General features: G+C 36.9%; 1 protein-coding gene across 4 annotated transcripts in view; it reads right to left on the bottom strand.

Annotated features, from left to right (window-relative positions):
• Positions 1 to 21,645, bottom strand: part of JAK2 (Janus kinase 2) — a 208,896-nt gene that overhangs the window by 34,811 nt on the left and 152,440 nt on the right. For all 4 annotated transcript variants that reach the window (XM_040620303.1, XM_040620304.1, XM_040620305.1 and 1 more), the window contains 4 exons: positions 18,310 to 18,455; positions 11,655 to 11,976; positions 10,766 to 10,885; positions 44 to 201 (listed from right to left, as the gene is read on the bottom strand). In XM_040620303.1, the coding sequence (XP_040476237.1) occupies positions 44 to 201; positions 10,766 to 10,885; positions 11,655 to 11,976; positions 18,310 to 18,455 (746 nt within the window). The remainder of the gene's footprint in view (positions 1 to 43; positions 202 to 10,765; positions 10,886 to 11,654; positions 11,977 to 18,309; positions 18,456 to 21,645) is intronic.

Raw genomic sequence — 21,645 nt, 5'->3', positions numbered from 1 at the left:
TTGACTTTTTTAAAAATTTACTTTTAAAGTCAGTATTACTCACAAAATTGGGCCATGACAGTTGCTTTGTATATTTTCAAGGACCATTGGAGGTGCTACTTCTTTACAGAGGTAATGATGTGCGTCTGCAGTTAATCTATAATAGCCATCAATTAATGACACAAAGGACAAAGCTTCTCTTAATGAGCTAAGTTCAATTTCCTAAACAGAGAAAAGAAAAGGAAATAATAAGTATCATTTAAAAAGTCAACTGCAGGGTGCCTGGGTAGCGCAGTCATTAGGCGTCTGCCTTCGGCTAAGGGCATGATCCCAGCGGGATCGAGTCCCACATAGGGCTCCTCCGCTGGGAGCCTGCTTCTTCCTCTCCCACTCCCCCTGCTTGTATTCCCTCTCTCGCTGGCTGTCTATCTCTGTCAAATAAATAAATTTTTTTAAAAATCTTTAAAAAATTAAAAAATAAAAAAGTCAACTGCATGTTACATACTGAAAATTCTCTTCACTTCATGTTGTTAGATTAATTCCCCTAAATTAATTTTCTTCTAAATTGCTCAAATGTCTTTTATGGTTCCCAATTACCCAATCTGAATTATAAATTCTTGTGTATGATATTTAAGACCCTCTCAAATATGAGCTTATCACATCTTTCCAGTTCACTTTTCATCCATGATTTAACTATATTTTCCAATAACCCTACTAGACAAATATGTCAGTCATCTCAATTAGAAGTCTATCTAATCTGATATAAAAGTTGGTCCTAATTAGAAATAATGAGCATTTATTTTTACATACGAACTATACATTGCTAAGGTTAAAACATGCATCCTATAAGTTCAAAGGTATATAGTATAAACCAAAATCATATATAGGTATGTTATGATTGTATCCTACATACATAAGTGAGCATATAATCAGTCTAAAATGCAACATCTAATTTAATGGAAAAACACCTTATTTAATGGAAGAAGCAACTTCTCCTAAAAATCAGGAATAAGATAGAAAGCCCAGTACTTAATAATGCATTGCATTGTATTTAATTAACATAATTAGGCCACAGAAAGAAATATAAGAATAGAAATTGGAAACAAGGAGGTAAAACTATCTCAATTTGCAGATTACATGACTGTATACTTGAGGAACCCAAAAGAGGACAACTATAAAACTACTACAACACAAAGATAATTCATTAAGATAGCAGGATACAAAAAAGAGTTTCCACATACATAAAAAATAGTCGATTAGACTATATAATGAAAAAAAATAGCCTCATTTATACCAGCACACACACACACAAGTAGTATCTAGGATTAAACTTCACCAAAAAATGTGCAAAATCATTTTTAGAAAAACTTCAAAACACTATTGTTAAAATGCAACTTTTTATTTGAATACAGAGATTTACCATGTTCTTGGATAGGAAAATTCAACATCATAAAGTTGTAAAAATCCTCCCTAAATTAATTTTCTAATTAGTCACAATCCCAACAAAAATACCAACAGGTACCGGCAGAAAAACAAGACAAATAAGAGACTCAGAAAACCAGGAGTCCAAGAAAAGAGAGACAAGATAATTCCCAGGATGATAAGAGAAGGAAGCCCAAGGATTACAGCTGTGCATGGTCTAAAGAGCTTCCAGTCCAGATGAGATAGCAAAACCAGTGATCAAGAAGGGACTTTTCCAGGAAAGAAACAGAAGTGATATAATGTTTGACTATGTGAAAGCTAGTGAAAGCTAGAGAAGTGAGCTACTTCGTAGAGTTCTCACAGGGAATAGAACAAGATACAGAGAAAAGACAGATACAAAGGAAAAAAAGTTGAAGTAATGATTAACCCCCAGAAAAACAAAAGCTTGCACAAGAATGGAAATGTGATTACAGAATACTACTTGCCTCAGCAGTGAACAATACTTAGTCATAATGAGAACACAGAATACAGTCTTATACCAAAAAGCATAATGAGAGGAGTGTGTGATGTAGCAGAACTATAATAGGTATTTACCTAACACAATTAGGCCATAAAAATAGGTACTTGGGATGCCTGGGTGGCTCAGTTGGTTAAGGGTCCAACTCTAGATTTTGGCTCAAGACATGACCTCAGGGTTGTGAGACTGAGCCCATGTCCAGCTCCACACTGGGCATGGAGCTTGCTTAAGATTTTCTCCCTCTCCCAATATTACCTTGATCCCCAAACCAGGCAAAGACCCCCTCAAAAAGGAGAATTACAGACCGATTTCCCTAATGAATATGGACGCCAAAATCCTCAACAAGATACTTGCTAATAGAATCCAACAGTTCATTAAAAGGATTATCCACCACGATCAAGTGGGATTCATACCTGGGATGCAAGCGTGGTTCAATATTCGCAAATCAATCAGCGTGATACATCATATCAACAAGAAAAGACTCAAGAACCATATGATCCTCTCAATCGATGCCGAAAAAGCATTTGACAAAATACAGCATCCTTTCCTGATTAAAACCCTTCAGAGTGTAGGAATAGAAGGTACATTTCTCAATCTCATAAAAGCCATCTATGAAAAGCCTACTGCAAATATTATTCTCAATGGGGAAAAGCTGGAAGCCTTTCCCTTAAGATCAGGAACACGACAAGGATGCCCACTATCGCCACTATTATTCAACATAGTACTAGAAGTCCTTGCAACAGCAATCAGACAACAAAAAGGGATCAAAGGTATTCAAATCGGCAAAGAAGAAGTCAAAATGTCTCTCTTCGCAGACGACATGATACTCTATATGGAAAACCCAAAAGAAGCCACTCCCAAACTATTAGAAGTTATAGAGCAATTCAGTAACGTGGCGGGATACAAAATCAATGCTCAGAAATCAGTTGCATTTCTATACACGAATAACGAGACCGAAGAAAGAGAAATTAGGGAATCCATCCCATTTACAATAGCACCAAAAACCATACGTTACCTTGGAATTAACTTAACCAGAGACGTAAAGGATCTATATTCTAGAAACTATAAATCACTCTTGAAAGACATTGAGGAAGACACAAAAAGATGGAAAAATATTCCATGCTCATGGATTGGAAGAATTAACATAGTTAAAATGTCCATGCTACCCAGAGCAATCTACACTTTCAATGCTATCCCGATCAAAATACCGAGGACATTTTTCAAAGAACTGGAACAAATAGTCCTTAAATTTGTATGGAAACAGAAAAGGCCCCGAATCTCCAAGGAACTGTTGAAAAGGAAAAACAAAGCTGGGGGCATCACAATGCCGGATTTCGAGCTGTACTACAAAGCTGTGATCACAAAGACAGCATGGTACTGGCACAAAAACAGACACATAGACCAATGGAACAGAATAGAGAACCCAGAAATGGACCCTCGGCTCTTTGGGCAACTAATCTTTGATAAAGCAGGAAAAAACATCCGGTGGGAAAAAGACAGTCTCTTCAATAAATGGTGCTGGGAAAATTGGACAGCTACATGCAAAAGAATGAAACTTGACCACTCTCTCACACCATACACAAAAATAAACTCCAAATGGATGAAAGACCTCGATGTGAGACAGGAATCCATCAAAATTCTAGAGGAGAACATAGGCAGCAACCTCTACGACATCGGCCAAAGCAACCTTTTTCATGACACATCCCCAAAGGCAAGAGAAACAAAAGATAAAATGAATTTATGGGACTTCATCAAGATTAAAAGTTTCTGCACATCCAAGGAAACAGTCAGAAAAACTAAGAGGCAGCCCACGGAATGGGAGAAGATATTTGCAAATGACACTACAGATAAAGGACTGGTATCCAAGATCTACAAAGAACTTCTCAAACTCAATACACGAGAAACAAATAAACAAATCAAAAAATGGGCAGAAGATATGAACAGACACTTTTCCAATGAAGACATACAAATGGCTAACAGACACATGAAAAAATGTTCAAAATCATTAGCCATCAAGGAAATTCAAATCAAAACCACACTGAGATACCACCTTACGCCAGTTAGAATGGCAAAAATAGACAAGGCAAGAAACAACAATTGTTGGAGAGGATGTGGAGAAAGGGGATCCCTCCTACATTGTTGGTGGGAATGAAAGTTGGTACAGCCATTCTGGAAAACAGTGTGGAGATCCCTTAAAAAGTTAAAAATTGAGCTACCCTATGATCCAGCCATTGCACTACTGGGTGTTTACCCTAAAGATACAGACGTAGTGAAGAGAAGGGCCATATGCACCCCAATGTTCATAGCAGCAATGTCCACAATAGCTAAATCGTGGAAGGAGCCGAGATGCCCTGCAACAGATGACTGGATTAAGAAGTTGTGGTCCATATATACAATGGAATATTACTCAGCAATCAGAAAGAACGAGTTCTCAACATTTGCTACAACATGGACGGCACTGGAGGAGATAATGCTTAGTGAAATAAGTCAAGCAGAGAAAGACAACTATCATATGATTTCTCTCATCTATGGAACATAAGAACTAGAATGATCAGTAGGGGAAGAAAGGGATAAAGAAAGGGGGGGTAATCAGAAGGGGGAATGAAACATGAGAGACTATGGACTATGAGAAACAAACTGAGGGCTACAGAGGGGAGGGGGGTGGGGGAATGGGATAGACCGGTGATGGGTAGTAAGGAGGGCACATATTGCATGGTGCACTGGGTGTTATACACAACTAATGAATCATCGAGCCTTACATCGAAAACCGGGGATGTACTGTATGGTGACACATAATATAAAAAAAAAAAAAAAAAAAAAAGATTTTCTCCCCTCCCTCCGCCCCTCCCCACCCCTACTCAAGCTCTCTCTCTCTCTCTCTCAAAAAAAAATTTTTTTTTAAATAGGTACTAAAAAAGATAATGTTAAAAGACTGGGGAATTATAAATCTGTACATCAAAGGATTAATATTCAATATATATTGAGAAAAAAAGCTATAAATCAATTAAAAACAGAAAAGAAAATTAGTCAAAGGATATGAAAGACAATCCACAGGCGAGAGATACAAACAGCTGGTTTGTAAACACATGAGAAATTTCTCCATCTCAGGTTCTAATTAAGGAAATGAAATATAACACAGGATAGCAATTTCAGTTTGGTAAAATATTTAAAAACTGGTAATATCCAAGATGGAAAAGATGGCAGAGGAGTAGGGGACCCTATTTCAAGCAGTCCCCTGAATTTAGCTGGATATCTACTAAACCATTCTAAACACCCACAAAATCAGCCTGAGATGTAAGAATATACATCTGGATCTCTATAAACAGAATATCTCCAATGGTCTCGAGGTATGAAGCGGGGAGCAGTGATTCTGCACGGCAGATATCCGAAGATAAACAGAAGGGGGAGGGAGCCGCCATAAGCTGGTCCCAGGAAGGTGATATAACACCAGAGAGCAAAAGCGTCCCACGCTGGGGACGGGCACAGACTGGCAGACCCACGGCAGTGGGGAAAGGACTTTAGTGCAGCCCCCAGACAGGATCCAGGAGCTGTGGGTGCGTGCGCCTGAACCAGGGTGGCTCGCGGTTTTAGAAGCACAAAGGGCAGAGATGTGCCCGGCCCAGGGTTCCACCTCTGGGAATGTTGCTGTGGGGCGCACCACCTGGGAGACTGCGGTTTTTAGGAGCACAGACAGAAATGGGAGACAGTGTAGCCTAGAGAGCTCAGTGAAGAGCAGACTGCGATTTCTCTGCTCTGAGACAGAGGTTTGGATGCAGTCACTTCTGCTCCGACTCTTGGAAGAGGTGTGGAAAGCTGCCAGGGAAAGCTGCCAGAGAACAAAAGCCCCAAAAAAATGGTTTTCACAGAAACCACCCGCCCCCACCCCTGACAGGGGGCAGGGCACCTCTGCCCAAGGAGGGTTGCCTGAGTAACAGTGCAACAGGCCCCTTCTCCGGAAGACAGTCTGGGAAAAAAAAAGAGGACAACAACCCTAAGGTCCCTATAAAACAGGGTTTTGGGTTGTGGTTAATACTTTGGGCACTGTACATTCCCTCAACCACCCCTCAACAAGAAAGACTATTAAGAGGAACCCCCAACAAAAAAAAGAATCAGAGACTGTGGCCTCTACCACAGACCTAATGGATAAGGACATAAGCAAGATGTCAGAAGTGGACTTCAGAGTAACAATTATGAAGTTGATATCTAGGGTTGAGAAAAATATTAGCTACAATATAGAACTGACAATACAGACAATATAGGGCAGAAATGAGAGCTAATCAGGCCGAACTTAAAAATGCTATGAATGAAATACAGTCTAAACTGGATACTCTGACTGCCAGGGTAAATGCGGCAGAAGAACAAAGTAGTGACCTAGAAGATAAGATGATATAAAAGAAGGAAACTGAAGAGGCTTCGGAAAAAACAGATTAAAAGCCCAAGAGATCAAACTGAGAGAGATTAATGATGCCATGAAATGTTCTAATGTCAGAATTACTGGGATCCCTGAGGGGGTGGAGAACGAGAGAGGTCTAAAAGATATATTTGAGCAAATTACAGCTGACAACTTCCCTAATCTGGGGAAGGAAACAAGCATTCGTGTCCAAAGATCAATGCGAACAGACCAAAGACCCAACATTAATAGTACAACTCGCAAATCTTAGCTCCAAGGACACAGTCTTGAAAGCGGCTAGGGGGAAGAGATTTCTTACGTACAGAGGAAGGAACATCAGAATAATGTCAGACCTGTCCACAGAGACCTGGCAAGCCAGAAAGGACTGGCAAGACATATTCAGGGTACTAAATGAGAAGAATATGCAGACAAGGATACTTTAGCCAGCAAGGCTGTCATTTAGAACGGACAGAGAGATAAAGAGCTTCCAGGACTGGCAGAAATGAAAAAATATGTGACCACCAAGCCAGCCCTTCAAGAAATATTAAGGGGGATCCTATAAAAGAAGAAACACCCCAAGAGTAATATAGACCAGAAATTTACAGAGACAATCTATAGAAACAGGGTCTTTACAGACAATATGATGGCACTAAACTCCTATCTTTCAATAGTTACTCTCAACGTGAAAAGGCTGAATGCTCCCATCAAATGGCACAGGGTTTCAGATTGGATAAAAAAAAAAAAAAAAAAAGCAGGACCCATCCATATGCTGTCTACAGCAGACTCATTTTGAACCTAAAAACACCTCCAGATTGAAAGTGAGTGGAAGGAAAACTATTTATCATGCCAACGGACCTCAAAAGAAAGCTGGGGTAGCAATTCTCATATCAGACAAATTAGATTTTAAACCAAAGATTATAGTAAGAGATGGAGAGGGACACTATATCATACTTAAAGGAGCTATACAACAAAAAAATCTAACAACTGTAAATATCTATGCCCCCATTATGGGAGCAGCCAACTACATAAACCAACTGTTAACCAAAATAAAGAAACATATTGATAATAATACATTAATAGTAGGGGACCTCAACACTCCACTCTCAGCAACAGATGGATCATCGAAGCAGAAAATCAACAAAGAAACAAGAGCTTTGAAGGACACATCGGACCAGATGGACTTTGTAGATATATACAGAACATCCCACCCTAAAACAATAGAATACTCATTCTTCTCTAGTGCACACGGAACGTTCTCCAGAGAAGATCACATACTGGGTCACAAATCAGGTCTCAACCGATACCAAAAGACTGGCGTTATTCCCTGCATATTCTCAGACCACAATGCTTTGAAACTGGAACTCAATCAGAAGAAAAAATTTGGAAGAAATTCAAACACTTGAAAGCTAAAGATCATCCTGCTTAAGAATGTTTGGGTCAGGGGTGCCTGGGTGGCACAGCGGTTGAGCGTCTGCCTTCAGCTCAGGGCGTGATCCTAGCGTTCTGGGATCGAGCCCCACATCAGGCTCTTCCACTATGAGCCTGCTTCTTCCTCTCCCACTCCCCCTGCTTGTGTTCCCTCTCTCGCTGGCTGTCTCTATCTCTGTTGAATGAATAAATAAATAAAATCTTTAAAAAAAAAAAAGAATGTTTGGGTCAATCAGGAAATCAAAGAAGAACTTAAACAATTCATGGAAACCAATGAAAATGAAAACACATCAGTCCAAAACCTACAGGATACTGCAAAGGCGGTCCTAAGGGAGAAATACACAGCCATCCAAGTCTCACTCAAAAAAACAGAAAAATCCCAAATACACAAGCCAACTTTACACCTTAAAGAACTGGAGAAAGAACAACAAATAAAGCCTAAGCCAACAGGAGCAGAGAAATATTAAAGATTAGAGCAGAGTTCAATGAATTAGAAACCAGAAATACAGTAGAGCAGATCAACGAAACTAGAAGCTGGTTCTTTGAAAGAATTAGTAAGATCAATAAACCTCTGGCCAGACTTATCCGAAAGAAAAGAGAAAGGACCCAAATTAATAAAATCATAAATGAAAGGGGAGAGATCACAACTAACACCAAGGAAATAGAAACAATTATTAGAAATTATTATAAACAACTATATGCTAATAAATTAAGCAACCTGAAGAAATAGATGCCTTCCTGGAAACCTATAAACTACCAAGACTGAAACAAGAAGAAATTGACAATCCAAATAGACCAATAACCAGTAACGAAATTGAAGCAGTGATCAAAAACCTCCCAAAAAACAAGAGTCCAGGGCCTGATGGATTCCCAGGGGAATTCTACCAAAGATTTAAAGAAGACATAATACCTATTCTCCTGAAGCTGTTTCAAAAAAACAGAAACAGAAGGAAAACTTCCAAACTTGTTCTATGAGGCCAGCATCACCTTGATCCCAAAACCAGAAAAAGACCCCATCAAAAAGGACAATTACAGACCAATATCCCTGATGCATACGGATGCCAAAATTCTCAACAAGATCCTAGCTAACAGGATCCAACAGTACATTAAAATGATAATCCATTACCACCAGGTGGGATTTATTCCTGGGATGCAAGGGTGGTTCAACATTCACAAATCAATCAATGTGATAGAACACATTAATAAAGAGAAGAGATAAAAACCACATGATCCTCTCGATGCAGAAAAAGCATTTGACAAAATACAGCATCCTTTCCTGATTAAAACTCTTCAGAGTGTAGGGATAGAGGAATATTCCTCAAATTCATAAAAACCATCTATGAAAAGCTCACAATGAATAGCATTCTCAATGGGGAAAAGCTGAGAGCTTTTCCCTTAAGGTCAGGAACACAACAATCATCACTATTGTTCAACATAGTACTCGAAGCCCTAGCATCAGCAGACAACAAAATGAAATAAAAGGTATTCAAACTGGCAAAGAAGAAGTCAAACTCTCTCTCTTCACAGATGATATGATACTTTATGTGGAAAACCCCAAATTACTAGAACTCATATAGCAATTCAGAAATGTGGCAGGATACAAAATCAATGCACAGAAATCAGTTGCATTTCTATACACTAACAATGTAACTGTAGAAAGAAAAATTAGGAAATACCTTGGAATAAACCTAACCAAAGAGGTAAAGGATCTATACTCTAGAAACTACAGAACACTCATGAAAGAAATTGAAGAAGACACAAAAAGATGTAAAAACATTCCATGTTCAAGGATCGGAAGAATAAACATTGTTAAAATCTCTATGCTGCCCAGAGCAATCTATACTTTCAACGCCATCCCAATCAAAATACCAATGGCATTTTTCAAAGAACTGGAACAAACAATCCTAAAATTTGTATGGAACCAGAAAAGACCCCAAATCTGCAAGGAAATGTTAAAAAAGAAAAACAAAGCTGAGGGCATCACGTTGCCTGATTTCAAGCTATGTTACAAAGCTGTGCTCACCAAGACAGCATGGTACTGGCACAAAAACAGACACACAGATCAACGGAACAGAACGGAGAGCCCAGATATGGACTCTCAACTCTATGGTCAACTAATCTTCAACAAAGCAGGAAAAAATATCTAATGGAAAAAAGACAGTCTTTTCAATAAATGGTGCTGGGAAAATTGGACAGCTATATACAGAAGAATGAAACTCAACCATTTTCTTACACCATCCACAAAGATAAACTCTAAATGGATGAAAGACCTCAATTTGAGACAGGAATCCACCAAAATCCTAGAGGAGAACATATATAGTAACTTCTTCAACATCGGCCACAGCAACTTCCTTCATGACAGTCTTCAAAGGCAAAGGAAACAAAAACAAAAATGAACTTTTTGGCTTCGTCAAGATAAAAAGCTTCTGCACAGCAAAGGAAACAGTCAACAAAACAAAGAGGCAACCCACGGAATGGGAGAAGATATTTGCAAATGACATTATAGATAAAGGGCTAGTATCCAAGATCTATAAAGAACTTGTCAAACTCAACACCCAAAAAACGAACAAGTCAAAAATTGGGCAGAAGATGTGAACACACGAAATACATTAATGTTCAAGAAACTCTGGGAAGATAGTGTTGGTAGTGATATAAAAGCTAGATGTAGGGGCGCCTGGGTGGCACAGCGGTTAAGCATCTGCCTTCGGCTCAGGGCGTGATCCCAGCGTTCTGGGATCGAGCCCCACATCAGGCTCCTCTGCTATGAGCCTGCTTCTTCCTCTCCCACTCCCCCTGCTTGTGTTCCCTCTCTCGCTGGCTGTCTCTATCTCTGTCGAATAAATAAAATCTTAAAAAAAAAAAAAAAAGCTAGATGTAACCAAAACCTTACTAAACTGATGTTTATGTTTAGAGTTATATTTAAAACTATCATCAGAATTCCTAGGAGAAAATAACTTTGGTATTAAGATTCTAAAATACTTATTTCTGACAATAAACATAATGATTATTTGGTTATAAAGCAAACTTACCAGGTTTTTACCATCTTGCTTATGGATAGTTACAATTCTACTTTCATTTGAGCCTTCTTGGCTTGCTTGCTTAATAGTAACATCAATAATATCAGGAAAGTCACAATATAACTGTAAATCCTATAATTAAGAGCATTTGAAATTAAAAACAAGTAAAACTAAGGGAGCCATTTTAAAACAAAACTTACAAAGAACATAATATTCATTCCAAATTCTTTAAAATAAGAAAGTATTGACAATAACCAAATCGGATTTTCTCCCTCAATAATCTAACCCTAAGACTTAACCTTATCTTGCTTTGACTTAAAAATGAGAGCATTAAAAGGTACCAGCAATCTAACTATGCTGCAGTTCCCTTCAATCCAATCAACATCAATAGGAACCATTGTCAGAAAACTGAAAGTTCAAACCACCAAAGAATGAAGGTAAAGATAAATCTCTAATAGCGATCTAAGAACAACACAGATATGAACAAACTTAAAACTTATAGTGTAAAACTTAAAAAAACTAACTTATACATCATTGTAAATCAATTAAAATTAATCTTCTCCAATTAAATTTTATGATTGTGACTATTATCAATAAGAGCAAAATTTTAAAAAGAGGCAAAACTACCTTAAAAGTCACTTTTAGAATTCAAGCCTTTTTGAAAACTGTAAGAATACCATTACTAATACTTGTCATAAAAAAAACTAAATAAAAAACCATTTAAGAACAATGAGAAAAGAATTACAGATATGACCTTGATGGTTTCACACTATTAAAAACTTCCACTTCTATCAATGAGAGAAGAGAATTGCAAGACCACGTTTCCAATGAGTAAAATTACTCTGCTCTATTGCCATTCACTTAAATTAACAAAGAATGAGAACGTATCATTAAGGATTACCTGTTCTGTCAGTGTCTCACTTTCTTTATGTTTCCCTCTTGACCACTGAATTCCACCGTTTCCAGTTATTATAATGGTTGCAAAAATCTCCTCACCTGAAGGACCACTTCCAGGTTCTTTTACTTCAAACTGCTCTGTGTAGAAGGCAGACTGAAGAGTTTCCAGATTTATAAGATACTTAAGTTTCAAGTTTCTGGCAGTGGCTTTGCAATGGCTGAACTGCTCAATAAATCTGCGAAACCTGTACCTTATTCGTTTCCTTGTCAAAATATGATAGTCTTGGATCTTTGCTCGAACACATTTTGGTAAGAATGTCTTGTAGCTGGGGATAAAGAGCACACGCAGAAAAACAAAACAAATTGGAAGATAAATCTAAAACGACAAAGAAAGAGAAATTACCACCTTTCTCCATGATAGGTAGGAGCTGCAGCACAGTGGTCAAGTGGAGAAAGGTGACACAGCCACCACCTGTACAATATGAAGGTTTTGTCTGATGACATGAATACATATAAAAATTCCTTGAGTTACCATAAATGTTTGGAATAGGATATGTTAATTCTCTTTCCCTAATGAAATGAAGACTTAGTCTAGTTAATAATGGAGTCTCTAAAATTTCATTTTCTCTGATTATCTTAAATATCAATTTTTTGGCACCGTGTTACAAATATTTCCTATGATGCTGTACACCAAAATTTATCTGAATTCTGGAAACTGTTACATTTTGATGGATGCTACAGTTGTTCATTATGCAAACATACTTCTTTTGTATACATTATTTTCTAGGCCTTTTTCAATAACTCTTAATAATTCCTTTGCCATCAAAACAATTCTACTCAGAAATGTTCTGACACTTTTGTACTTCTATCTCTATGGGAAATATCCTAAAGAAGAGAGATAACTTCCCTCTTGTCATATCTGACAAATGAAGAGCATTTTATTTCTGAAGGTACAACTGCATTAAATTTCCATGCCTTCACCTATGCTAATCCTTCTTCCCATCACCCATCTCCTATTTGGTTGCCTCTAAACTCATTCCAAAAGTCTCAGCTCAAGCATCATCAAATCCAGGCAACCTTTCTCTGTGAGTATGTTAGATGCCCCTCCCTTTGTCTGATAGTATTCTGTGCACCACTCCATAATATCACTTCTCACTCTATCCTGTATTTGAGTATTTATAGCTAGTGTTCAAGCTGGCTCATGCTGAGGGCTTACATTTTAAGACTGTTCAGTTGACTGTTAAAGAGCTGTCATTAAAATTTAAGTTCTATCAAGTTACAAATAAATTATAATAAAAATGTAGGTAATAACCCAAAATGTATCATTTCCTAATTATTTTACATTTTAAATTTTTACATTTTACACCTACCTATGCTTTTGAGGTTGTTTACATCTCTCATACATGACTGGTGAAAAAGACTTGCTATTGCTCATCTCTTCCCAGTTCTACATTCAGGCACATCAGGCTGATACCCTGAAACTGGCCATAGGCAGGATTTACACCATGGATATCAGCAAAGGTGACAAATCAGATCTTTGGGTTTTTTTTTAACAACCAGTTGTTAAGCATTTATTAGCATACCACTGCTTCTTCCCTTCTGTACTCTGCCTGAACCAAGCTGAGGAACACTCAGTTTTGTACTCAAGTAGCAGAGCTGCTTGGAGAGTCATTTGACAAGGTAGACAGGGCAGTATAAATTCGTAATCACCAATTTCAAACACGCTTTCAGGAAGACCATCACTTTTACAACACTTCTCTGTTCAACTAATTCTCCCAAGTTCCACAACTATGTCAAACCCTCTCCAATTTTCTCAAAATGCCTACCTTTCTTCTGCCTTAAACCTCAGCTGTATTCCTCCTTACATTCAGCAAATGACTTCATCTCTACGCAGAGCTCCCTCAACATTCTGCTAGCAAATCTACAGACAACTACATTCATTCCCTCCTCCTCCCCACCTGTTACAAAAAAATGAGGTATAAACCAGCAAGGTAAAGCCACTTCTTGGACACGTAATTATCTATAGCCTCTTTCTTCCTCTAATACACATTCACCCTCTGGGGACTTTTACTCTTATTTCTCTTCCATCCACAAAACACTAACGTTCATCCCACCTTAAATGTAAAATTTCTTTGTCCCACATATCCCTTCAGCTATAGCCTATCTAGCCTGATTTTGAAAGAGTTTATACAGCCATTTCCATCTACTCTTCAATTCACTCCAGTCTGGCTTCTGCTCCATCATTTCATAGAAAATGCTTTTGCTATAATAAAGAAAAACTTTCATGTTGCTAAAACCAAATACCCATATTCATCTCCCTTGTCATTCTTCAGCAGCATGCAACACTGCTGACCATTCTCTCCTTCAACTTTCTCCCCTTAGCTTTCCTGACTTTATTCCTGTCTCTTGGGATACTTCTCAATCTTCTTTTCAGGTTCACTCCTACCTGGTGACTAATTTGAAGCTCCTCAAGACATAAGGCCCTCTCCTCTTCTTATTTATACTCTTTCTCTCTAGATTCTCTACATGCAAATGACTCTGATATCTGTCTCCAGCACGGACCTCTAAACTCTGTACCCCTATCTTCCATGGGCTAGTCAATCTATACATTTACCTTAAATGTCTCAAAAGCTCCATAAACGATGTGTCAAACCAAACTCACAAGTGCTGCTGATGTCCTCCCCTAAAAGATCCTCTTACAGCATTTCCTATCTAAGTAAATAGCACTGCAATTCACCTAAGACCCAGGAATCATCCCTGATGCCGCCTTTTCCTTTGATTTCCACTATTCCATTCATCACCACATTCCCGAGTTTATCTTCTAAATACTTCTCTTAGCTGCCCATTTTTTTCATTACTAACTCATTACTAACTGCTTCTCCTGTAGGAAAATACTGCAATGGCCTTAGTCTCTCGGCAACTGGTATTTCCATTTACTCTTACCACTGTCTGATTTTGTTTTCTGTACTGGACTCATGGGGATCTATTAAAATCACAAATCTAATCATTTCACGATTGCTTAATACCGTTGCATGGTTTCTGAGTGCTCGTAACCTTGTCAACATGGCTCTAAGGTTCGGTAGGTTCTGGTCTAGCCCCTGCTTTGCCTCCTCCTAACTCTTTGGGCTCTANNACTGACTCTCTTCACTCTTTCCATGCTCCCTTCTGCCTCAAGGCCTTTTCCATGAGTCTCTACACACTCCATCACTCCCCTCTCTCTGCCCATTAAATTCTACTCTTTTTTTCAGATCTCAAAAGTCACACTCTGTTCCTAACAATTATATATTTCTAAATAAACATATATAAAATGTAATAAAAGTCTAGAGAGCATAGAGGAGAGCCTCAGGAAGTTTAGAATAAACACTGAAAAGACTTAAAAAACAGAATCAGAATACAAATGATTCTTGCTTAACCTCTTCTGTCAAAAACATTAGTTACCAAGAGACTCATTAAATCTGAATACAATTTATATAAACACTTTACAAAAATGCAAAATTACATAGCCACCAATGGCTACTTTTTAATAAGGCTTTAATAAGGTTTTATAAGGCTTATTTGGATATAAAAAGAGTTTAAAATAACAACATAAAACAAAGCTTTCCACGTTGATGCCTGCATAAGGGACCAGACATATCTCCTTTGGGAATACCACAGGAATCTGCGTGTCTTTTTTTTTTTTTTTTTAAGATTTTATTTATTTGACAGACACAGCGAGAGAAAGAACACAAGCAGGGGGAGTGGGAGAGAGAGAAGCAGGCTCCCCACTGAGCAGGGAGCCCGATGCGGGGCTCGATCCCAGGACCCTGGGATCATGACCTGAGCCCAAGGCAGACGCTTAACAACTGAGCCACCCAGGCGCCCCGAATCTGTGGTTCTTGAACATGGTCAATCCACTTCAGTGTCATGCTATCAGAACCAGACTTGTTAGAAACACTAAAATTTTTTCAAGAGAAAAGTTATTAACTCTTGAAGCATAAAAAATATTTTTTCCTCATGCTTTTCTTAAATTGAGTTTTTAAAGAATGCTAAAATTGAGGCTCCAAAAGGCTCTGAAATTGAACCTTGTCTTAGAAACTGTATACTATCTTTTTACTATAAAATGAAATCTGCATCTTATTATTATAGTTGGAGTAGACCACTGGACACGTTATTATTTACTTAGTTTTTTAGAAAGGGAGTCCAGCGAGATGAGGTGAATAGCTCAGTTGCTATGTAAGTGGCTTTGGTCCAGGCTTAATGTTTACAAATTCAGCAGTCTCCTTTAAGCTCTCTGCATTCTCCAATTCTCTTCTTCCCACCCTTTAGCAGACTTAGGATTTTAAAGAGCAGATGAAGAATGAAAACACAAAAATTTTATGCTTTCCTTTACTTTCTGTACTCTAATACCTAAGCCATAATGTCCAATTAGGAGCTGGCGTATAGAAGTATTTAATGCACACACACAGAGGCATGTGCTCACAGACACAGACACAGCTAACACACAGGCACAGACACAGCTAACACACAGGCACAGACACAGCTAACACACAGGCACAGACACAGCTAACACACAGGCACAGACACACGAAGATGCACCTTACGTGCATTTTTTTTTAAGTCGGGGAAGGAATATGTATTTAATTATACTAATCAGAGATCCATATCCTACTGGGTATTTCTGGGAACAAAACAGTTTATTTCATTCTGCCAACAACTAATCATTTATCTACTCTCCCATCAATCTTGAATATTTTAACACTGAGTAGAGTTTCTTGATTATTTCTCAGAAATAAGCACTAAATGTGAATTCAGAAAATATCAGTTGAGTTAAATTATATTAAAAAGGCAAGCAAGGCAGGCATGATTCGCTTCAGGACAGGCCAAAATTATTTATCTAATATTAAAATGTCATGGCACAAGAAACAAAAGAAAAAACAGACTACCTCAAAATTTAAACTTTTGTATTATGAATGATGCTTTCAAGAAAGTGAAAAAACAATCCAAAGAATGAGGAATATATTCACAAATTATAAATATAATAATTTTCATCTGGAGATTTGTACCCAAAATATGTAAAAACTCTTACAACTCAATAATAAAAAAATCTTGAGTTGTACATTTTAAATGGGTGAACTTTATGGTTAAGACTTAACAGACTTCTGAAAACAAAACAAGAATACTTAAAACCAAAGAGGAAACAGAAACTGATACCATTCAATTTGGGTATGTAACTGTTTTTAAGGCACTTAGTAAAGGAATGACTAAAACCAGTTATTGAGAGAAGGATTTCAAGAAATACAAGGAGTTTTAACCAGACTCATAACTTCTAATCCCTCAGACTTCTAATCCTAAGTATGCAATATGTAAAGCATATGTTTAGCCTTCAAACTTAAAAAAACTCAACGAACTCTTATAATAATCATATGCACCTTTAAAAAGAGTAGAAGTCTTACAGCCATTAAAGCTGGGCTGTAGGAGCAGTATTTCAAAAAATCCTGTTAGACATGACAAGATTCAATACGCACAAGAGTAATTTGGAGAATGTGGAGTGTGGATCACTGATAAAAGAATCTGCTGGATCAGTTACAACATGAATAAAGTCTAGGGATCTAATGTAAAACATGGTGACTCTGATAAAACTGTACCGTAGAACTGAAATTTGCTGAGAGGAGTGTTTAAACATTCTCACCAAAAAAAAAAAAAAGGTAAGTAGAAAAGATACACATGTGAGGTGATGGATGTGCTAATGAACCAGATGGGGGAGTTCTTTCAGCGTGTATACATACAGCAAGCCACCACGATGGACACTTCCAGTCACCTCACAATTTTATATGTCAATGATACTACAATAAAGCGGAAATTTTAAGGACAATTCCCCAGAGCTTGTGAAGATCTCCATTTATGGGCTGTCCCTCAGATTTACTAGTTCCAAATTCTTGGGTAGCACTCAGAAATCTTCAATTTTAACAGGCACTTCAGGTGATACTAACTCAAGTAAAATATGAGCCGATATTTGAGAAATACTGCTTCAGAATTATTTAGACAGACAATTTGAGGATCTGCTATCAGAATTATGCCTCCAGGTGTTCTTTTCATTCCCCTAACTTTACTTACACTTTTTAGAATAAATGAATCAAATAATTAATAGGTGTCAAATATCTGTGATATTTTCTGTAGTACTCCACTTCATTCAATATTTTTTTTTAGTTCTAAGATAAATCAGTACTAAGGATATAATGTACAATATGATCACTATAGGTAACACCACTATATGGTATATACTAAAGTTTTTAACAAAGTAGATCCTAACAGTTCTCATCATAAGGAAAAAAATTTCTTTTTCTTTCTCTCTTTTTTTTTGTATGTATATGAGATGATGGATATTAACTAAACTTTTTTTGGTAATTATTTCACAAATACATGAAAGTCAAATCGTGATGTTGTACACCTTAAACTTATACAGTGCTACACGACAAGTATATATCAATAAAACTGGAAGAAAAAAAGAAAAAATAATTTCTTTTACCTCACAAACTATGTGTTATACACGAGGAAGAAAAGTTACCCATATGACTTTTAATTATTATAAAATCAAAAAATTTTGACACAGAAAATGCAATTAAATATAGAAAAACTCCAACTTTCACATTTATGTATATGAATTTGCAAAAGGAAATTACCTGATAGAGCTATAGATGTCCAGTGGGGTTTGATCCTTCTCTTTGGCTAGTCTCATCATATCTAACACAGCCATTCCAAGACATTCTTCCTGTGTTTCATGGGTCACAGGTATTTTTATCCATCCATGTAAAAAATCATGCCGCCACTACAGGAAAAAAATTTAGAAGGAAATATCTCTTAAATTTCACTATCACATTTTAATCTATTGTATTTTAACCTATAATTTCTAGAACATATGCATTTAAAAAAGAACTCCTTCATTGATTTTTCAATTATTTGCCATAAAATTTTGGTGAAAGTTTTATTGTCAATGGGAACTGATTTAGACTGTGTTCCCCATTACATAGTACATATGATGTCAACCTATTTCACTGCTTGTATCTTCAAATTATATCTTCTACATAAAAATTACCTAAATTAAAATAGATATTAGCTAATTAAATAGGTACCTAGTTTAAATTTGTTCAAAGCATTACACTAAGTAGGACTGTGTGAGATACAAAAAATATAAGATGGGCTTCAACCCTCAAGAAGACTAAAATCTAATAGGGGAGCTAAACACGTAAACAAAATATTATAATGCAGATACTCAGTATACTAAGTGCCACACAACAGATGCTTCAGGAATGTAAAAGGAGTTGCAACTATACCCAGTTGAGATAATCAGGGAACATTTCATGGAAAATTCAAAACTCCCTACATCAGATACTTATTATCTCATATCTGAACCACTACAGCAGCTTCTTAATGAGTCTCCCTGAATATACTTTATTTTCTTAAAGCACTTTCATCATTGATACTTCTACCAGTGGAAGAGGCATGATGCTTTAAGAGAAGGTGCTCTGAGAAACTTATGTTTTAAGAAAATGGTTGTCTATTGCTTTTTAGGATCAAGTCATTCAAGGGTACCTCCATTTTGACTCCAACTTACTTTTCCAAGTTTTATTTCATTATTTTCTAAAGATTTTATTTATTTATTTATTTGAGAGAGACAGAGATAGTGACAGAGAGAGAGAGAGCACAAGCAGGAGGAGAGGGAGAGGGAGAAGCAGACTTCCCACTGAGTAGGGAGCCTGACAATGGGGGGGCTCAATTCCAGGACCCCGAGATCATGATCTGAGCCAAAGGTGGATGCTTAAATGACTGAAGTGCCCAGGCACCCGTTAACCAAGGTTTTAAACTGAATAAGAGAAATATAGAGCCATTCTGTTTATTTCATGTATGTATCTCCTTTCTTTTAATGTGACAACTTATCTCACAAAATTAAAGTTTAACACAAATTCTTCAAAAATAATTTTATTAAAAAAAAATAGGGGCACCTGAGTGGTTCAGTCTGTTATGATCTCAGGGTCCTGGGATTGAGCTGCATTCCTGCTTAGCAGGGAGTCTGCTCTCCTTCTCCCTCTGCCCCCCCCCCCCAACTGCTCATGATGTTTCTCTCTCAAACAATAAAATCTTTAAAAAATAAAAAAATAATTTTATTAAAATAAATAAATACACATTTAAAAGTATATTTGTTTATTAACTTCCTATTAATACATTAGAAGGCATTTTAGTACCAAAAAAAAGAAACTATATTATTTAAAAGGCACAAACCATGAAATAACCAGTATTAACCAAAACAAAAGTCTAATATTGGTAACACAAAGTTAATTCAGGGAAGGAGTTAGATTTTGTTTTGCCAACACTTATCTCACCACACTTTTAGAAATGGGCAAGTAAATTATTCTGATTAAGATAACTGATGGCTAACTCTGGAAAACAGTATGGAGGTTCCTCAAAACGTTGAAAATAAAGCTACCCTATGATCCAGCAATTGCACTACTAGGTATTTACCCGAAGATACAAATGTAGTGATCCAAAGGGGCAACTGCACCCCAATGTTTATAGCAGCAATGTCTACAATAGCCAAACTATGGAAAGAGCCCAGATGTCCATCAACAGATGAATGAATAAAGAAGATGTGGTATATACATATAATAGAATATTACTTAGTCATCAAAAAAAATAAAATCTTGCCATTTGCAACAACGTAGATGGAACTAGAGGGTATTATGCTAAGTGAAATAAGTCAATCGGAGAAAGATAATTATATATGATCTCACTGGTAAGTGGAATTTAAGAAACAAGGCAGAGGATCATAGGGGAAGAGAGGAAAAAATGAAATAAGAAGAAACCAGAGAAGGAGAAAAACCATAAAAGACTCTTAATCTTAGGAAACAAACTGAGGGTTGCTGGAGGGGAGGGGGCGTAGGGGGATGTGGTAATTGGGTGGTGGACATTGGGGAGAGTATGTGTTGTAACAAGCACTTGGTATTATATAAGACTGATGAACCACAGACCTGTACCCCTAAAACAAATAATACATTATATGTTAATTAACTGAATTTAAATTTAAAAAAGAAAGGTAACTGATAGCTAGGTAGATTCTTTGTAATACCTTGCTTTTGTTCCATATTCTATACAGGATCAGAGTATAATAAATTATGTTCATGAAGATATTCTGTGGAACTTATACCCAAAAGAAAATAAAGATATGAAAAACCATTAAGAGCAGTATTAAGACATAATCAACCAAATGCCCATTAGAGAAAAACTACAATTGAAAGAGTCCCCAATACCAAAGCATACTATCTTAAACTAGCCTTCCTTAAAAAATGCAGTGTGTAACAATAAAAAATCCCTTTAATTGTAACTGTAGAAAAGTAGTTTTCTGGAGTCAAGAGTCTCTAGGAGGTGGGTGGGGGGATGGGGTAACTGGATGATGGGCATTAAGAAGGGCACGTGATATGATGAGCACTGGGTGTTATACGCAACTACTGAATCGTTAAACATTATATCAAAAACTAATGTACTACACGCTGGATAATCGAATTTAAATAAAAAAAAATTTTTTAAGTAGTTTTTCATTTGGGTAGCTGACAACATTTGAACCAAAAAATTTTATCTGCATTCACCCAGAAAAATAAGAAAACAGTTATAGTCACAAGGTCAGAAATGAACCAAAGAAACAACATGGAGTGAATATACATTTTTTTGCCGAATATATATGAATTCATTAAAGACTGTTTACATGGCAGCAAATTATTTGCTGAGTCACCATATTTGACGATATCAAGGCAATCCTCAGAAGAAAATGAATTTAAAAGGGACATCTAACTTTTGGCTTTTATTGGCTTACCTTTTCCAAATCCACCTTTCTATTGTAGTGTCTTAATGTACTTCATAGTTTAGTGGCTGAACTATTTTTAGTGATTTCAAAATATCAACATAATCTTATACTCTGATGATGTCATTGGTCAAACATGCTTTATTTATTCTATAAAATGCATATA

This window comes from Ursus maritimus, unplaced genomic scaffold, assembly GCF_017311325.1.
Source record: "Ursus maritimus isolate PB19 unplaced genomic scaffold, ASM1731132v1 scaffold_34, whole genome shotgun sequence".
In the NCBI taxonomy this organism is placed as follows: Eukaryota; Metazoa; Chordata; class Mammalia; order Carnivora; family Ursidae; genus Ursus; species Ursus maritimus.
Note: the sequence above shows the minus strand (reverse complement) of the source record. Positions and strands in the feature narration are given on the sequence as shown.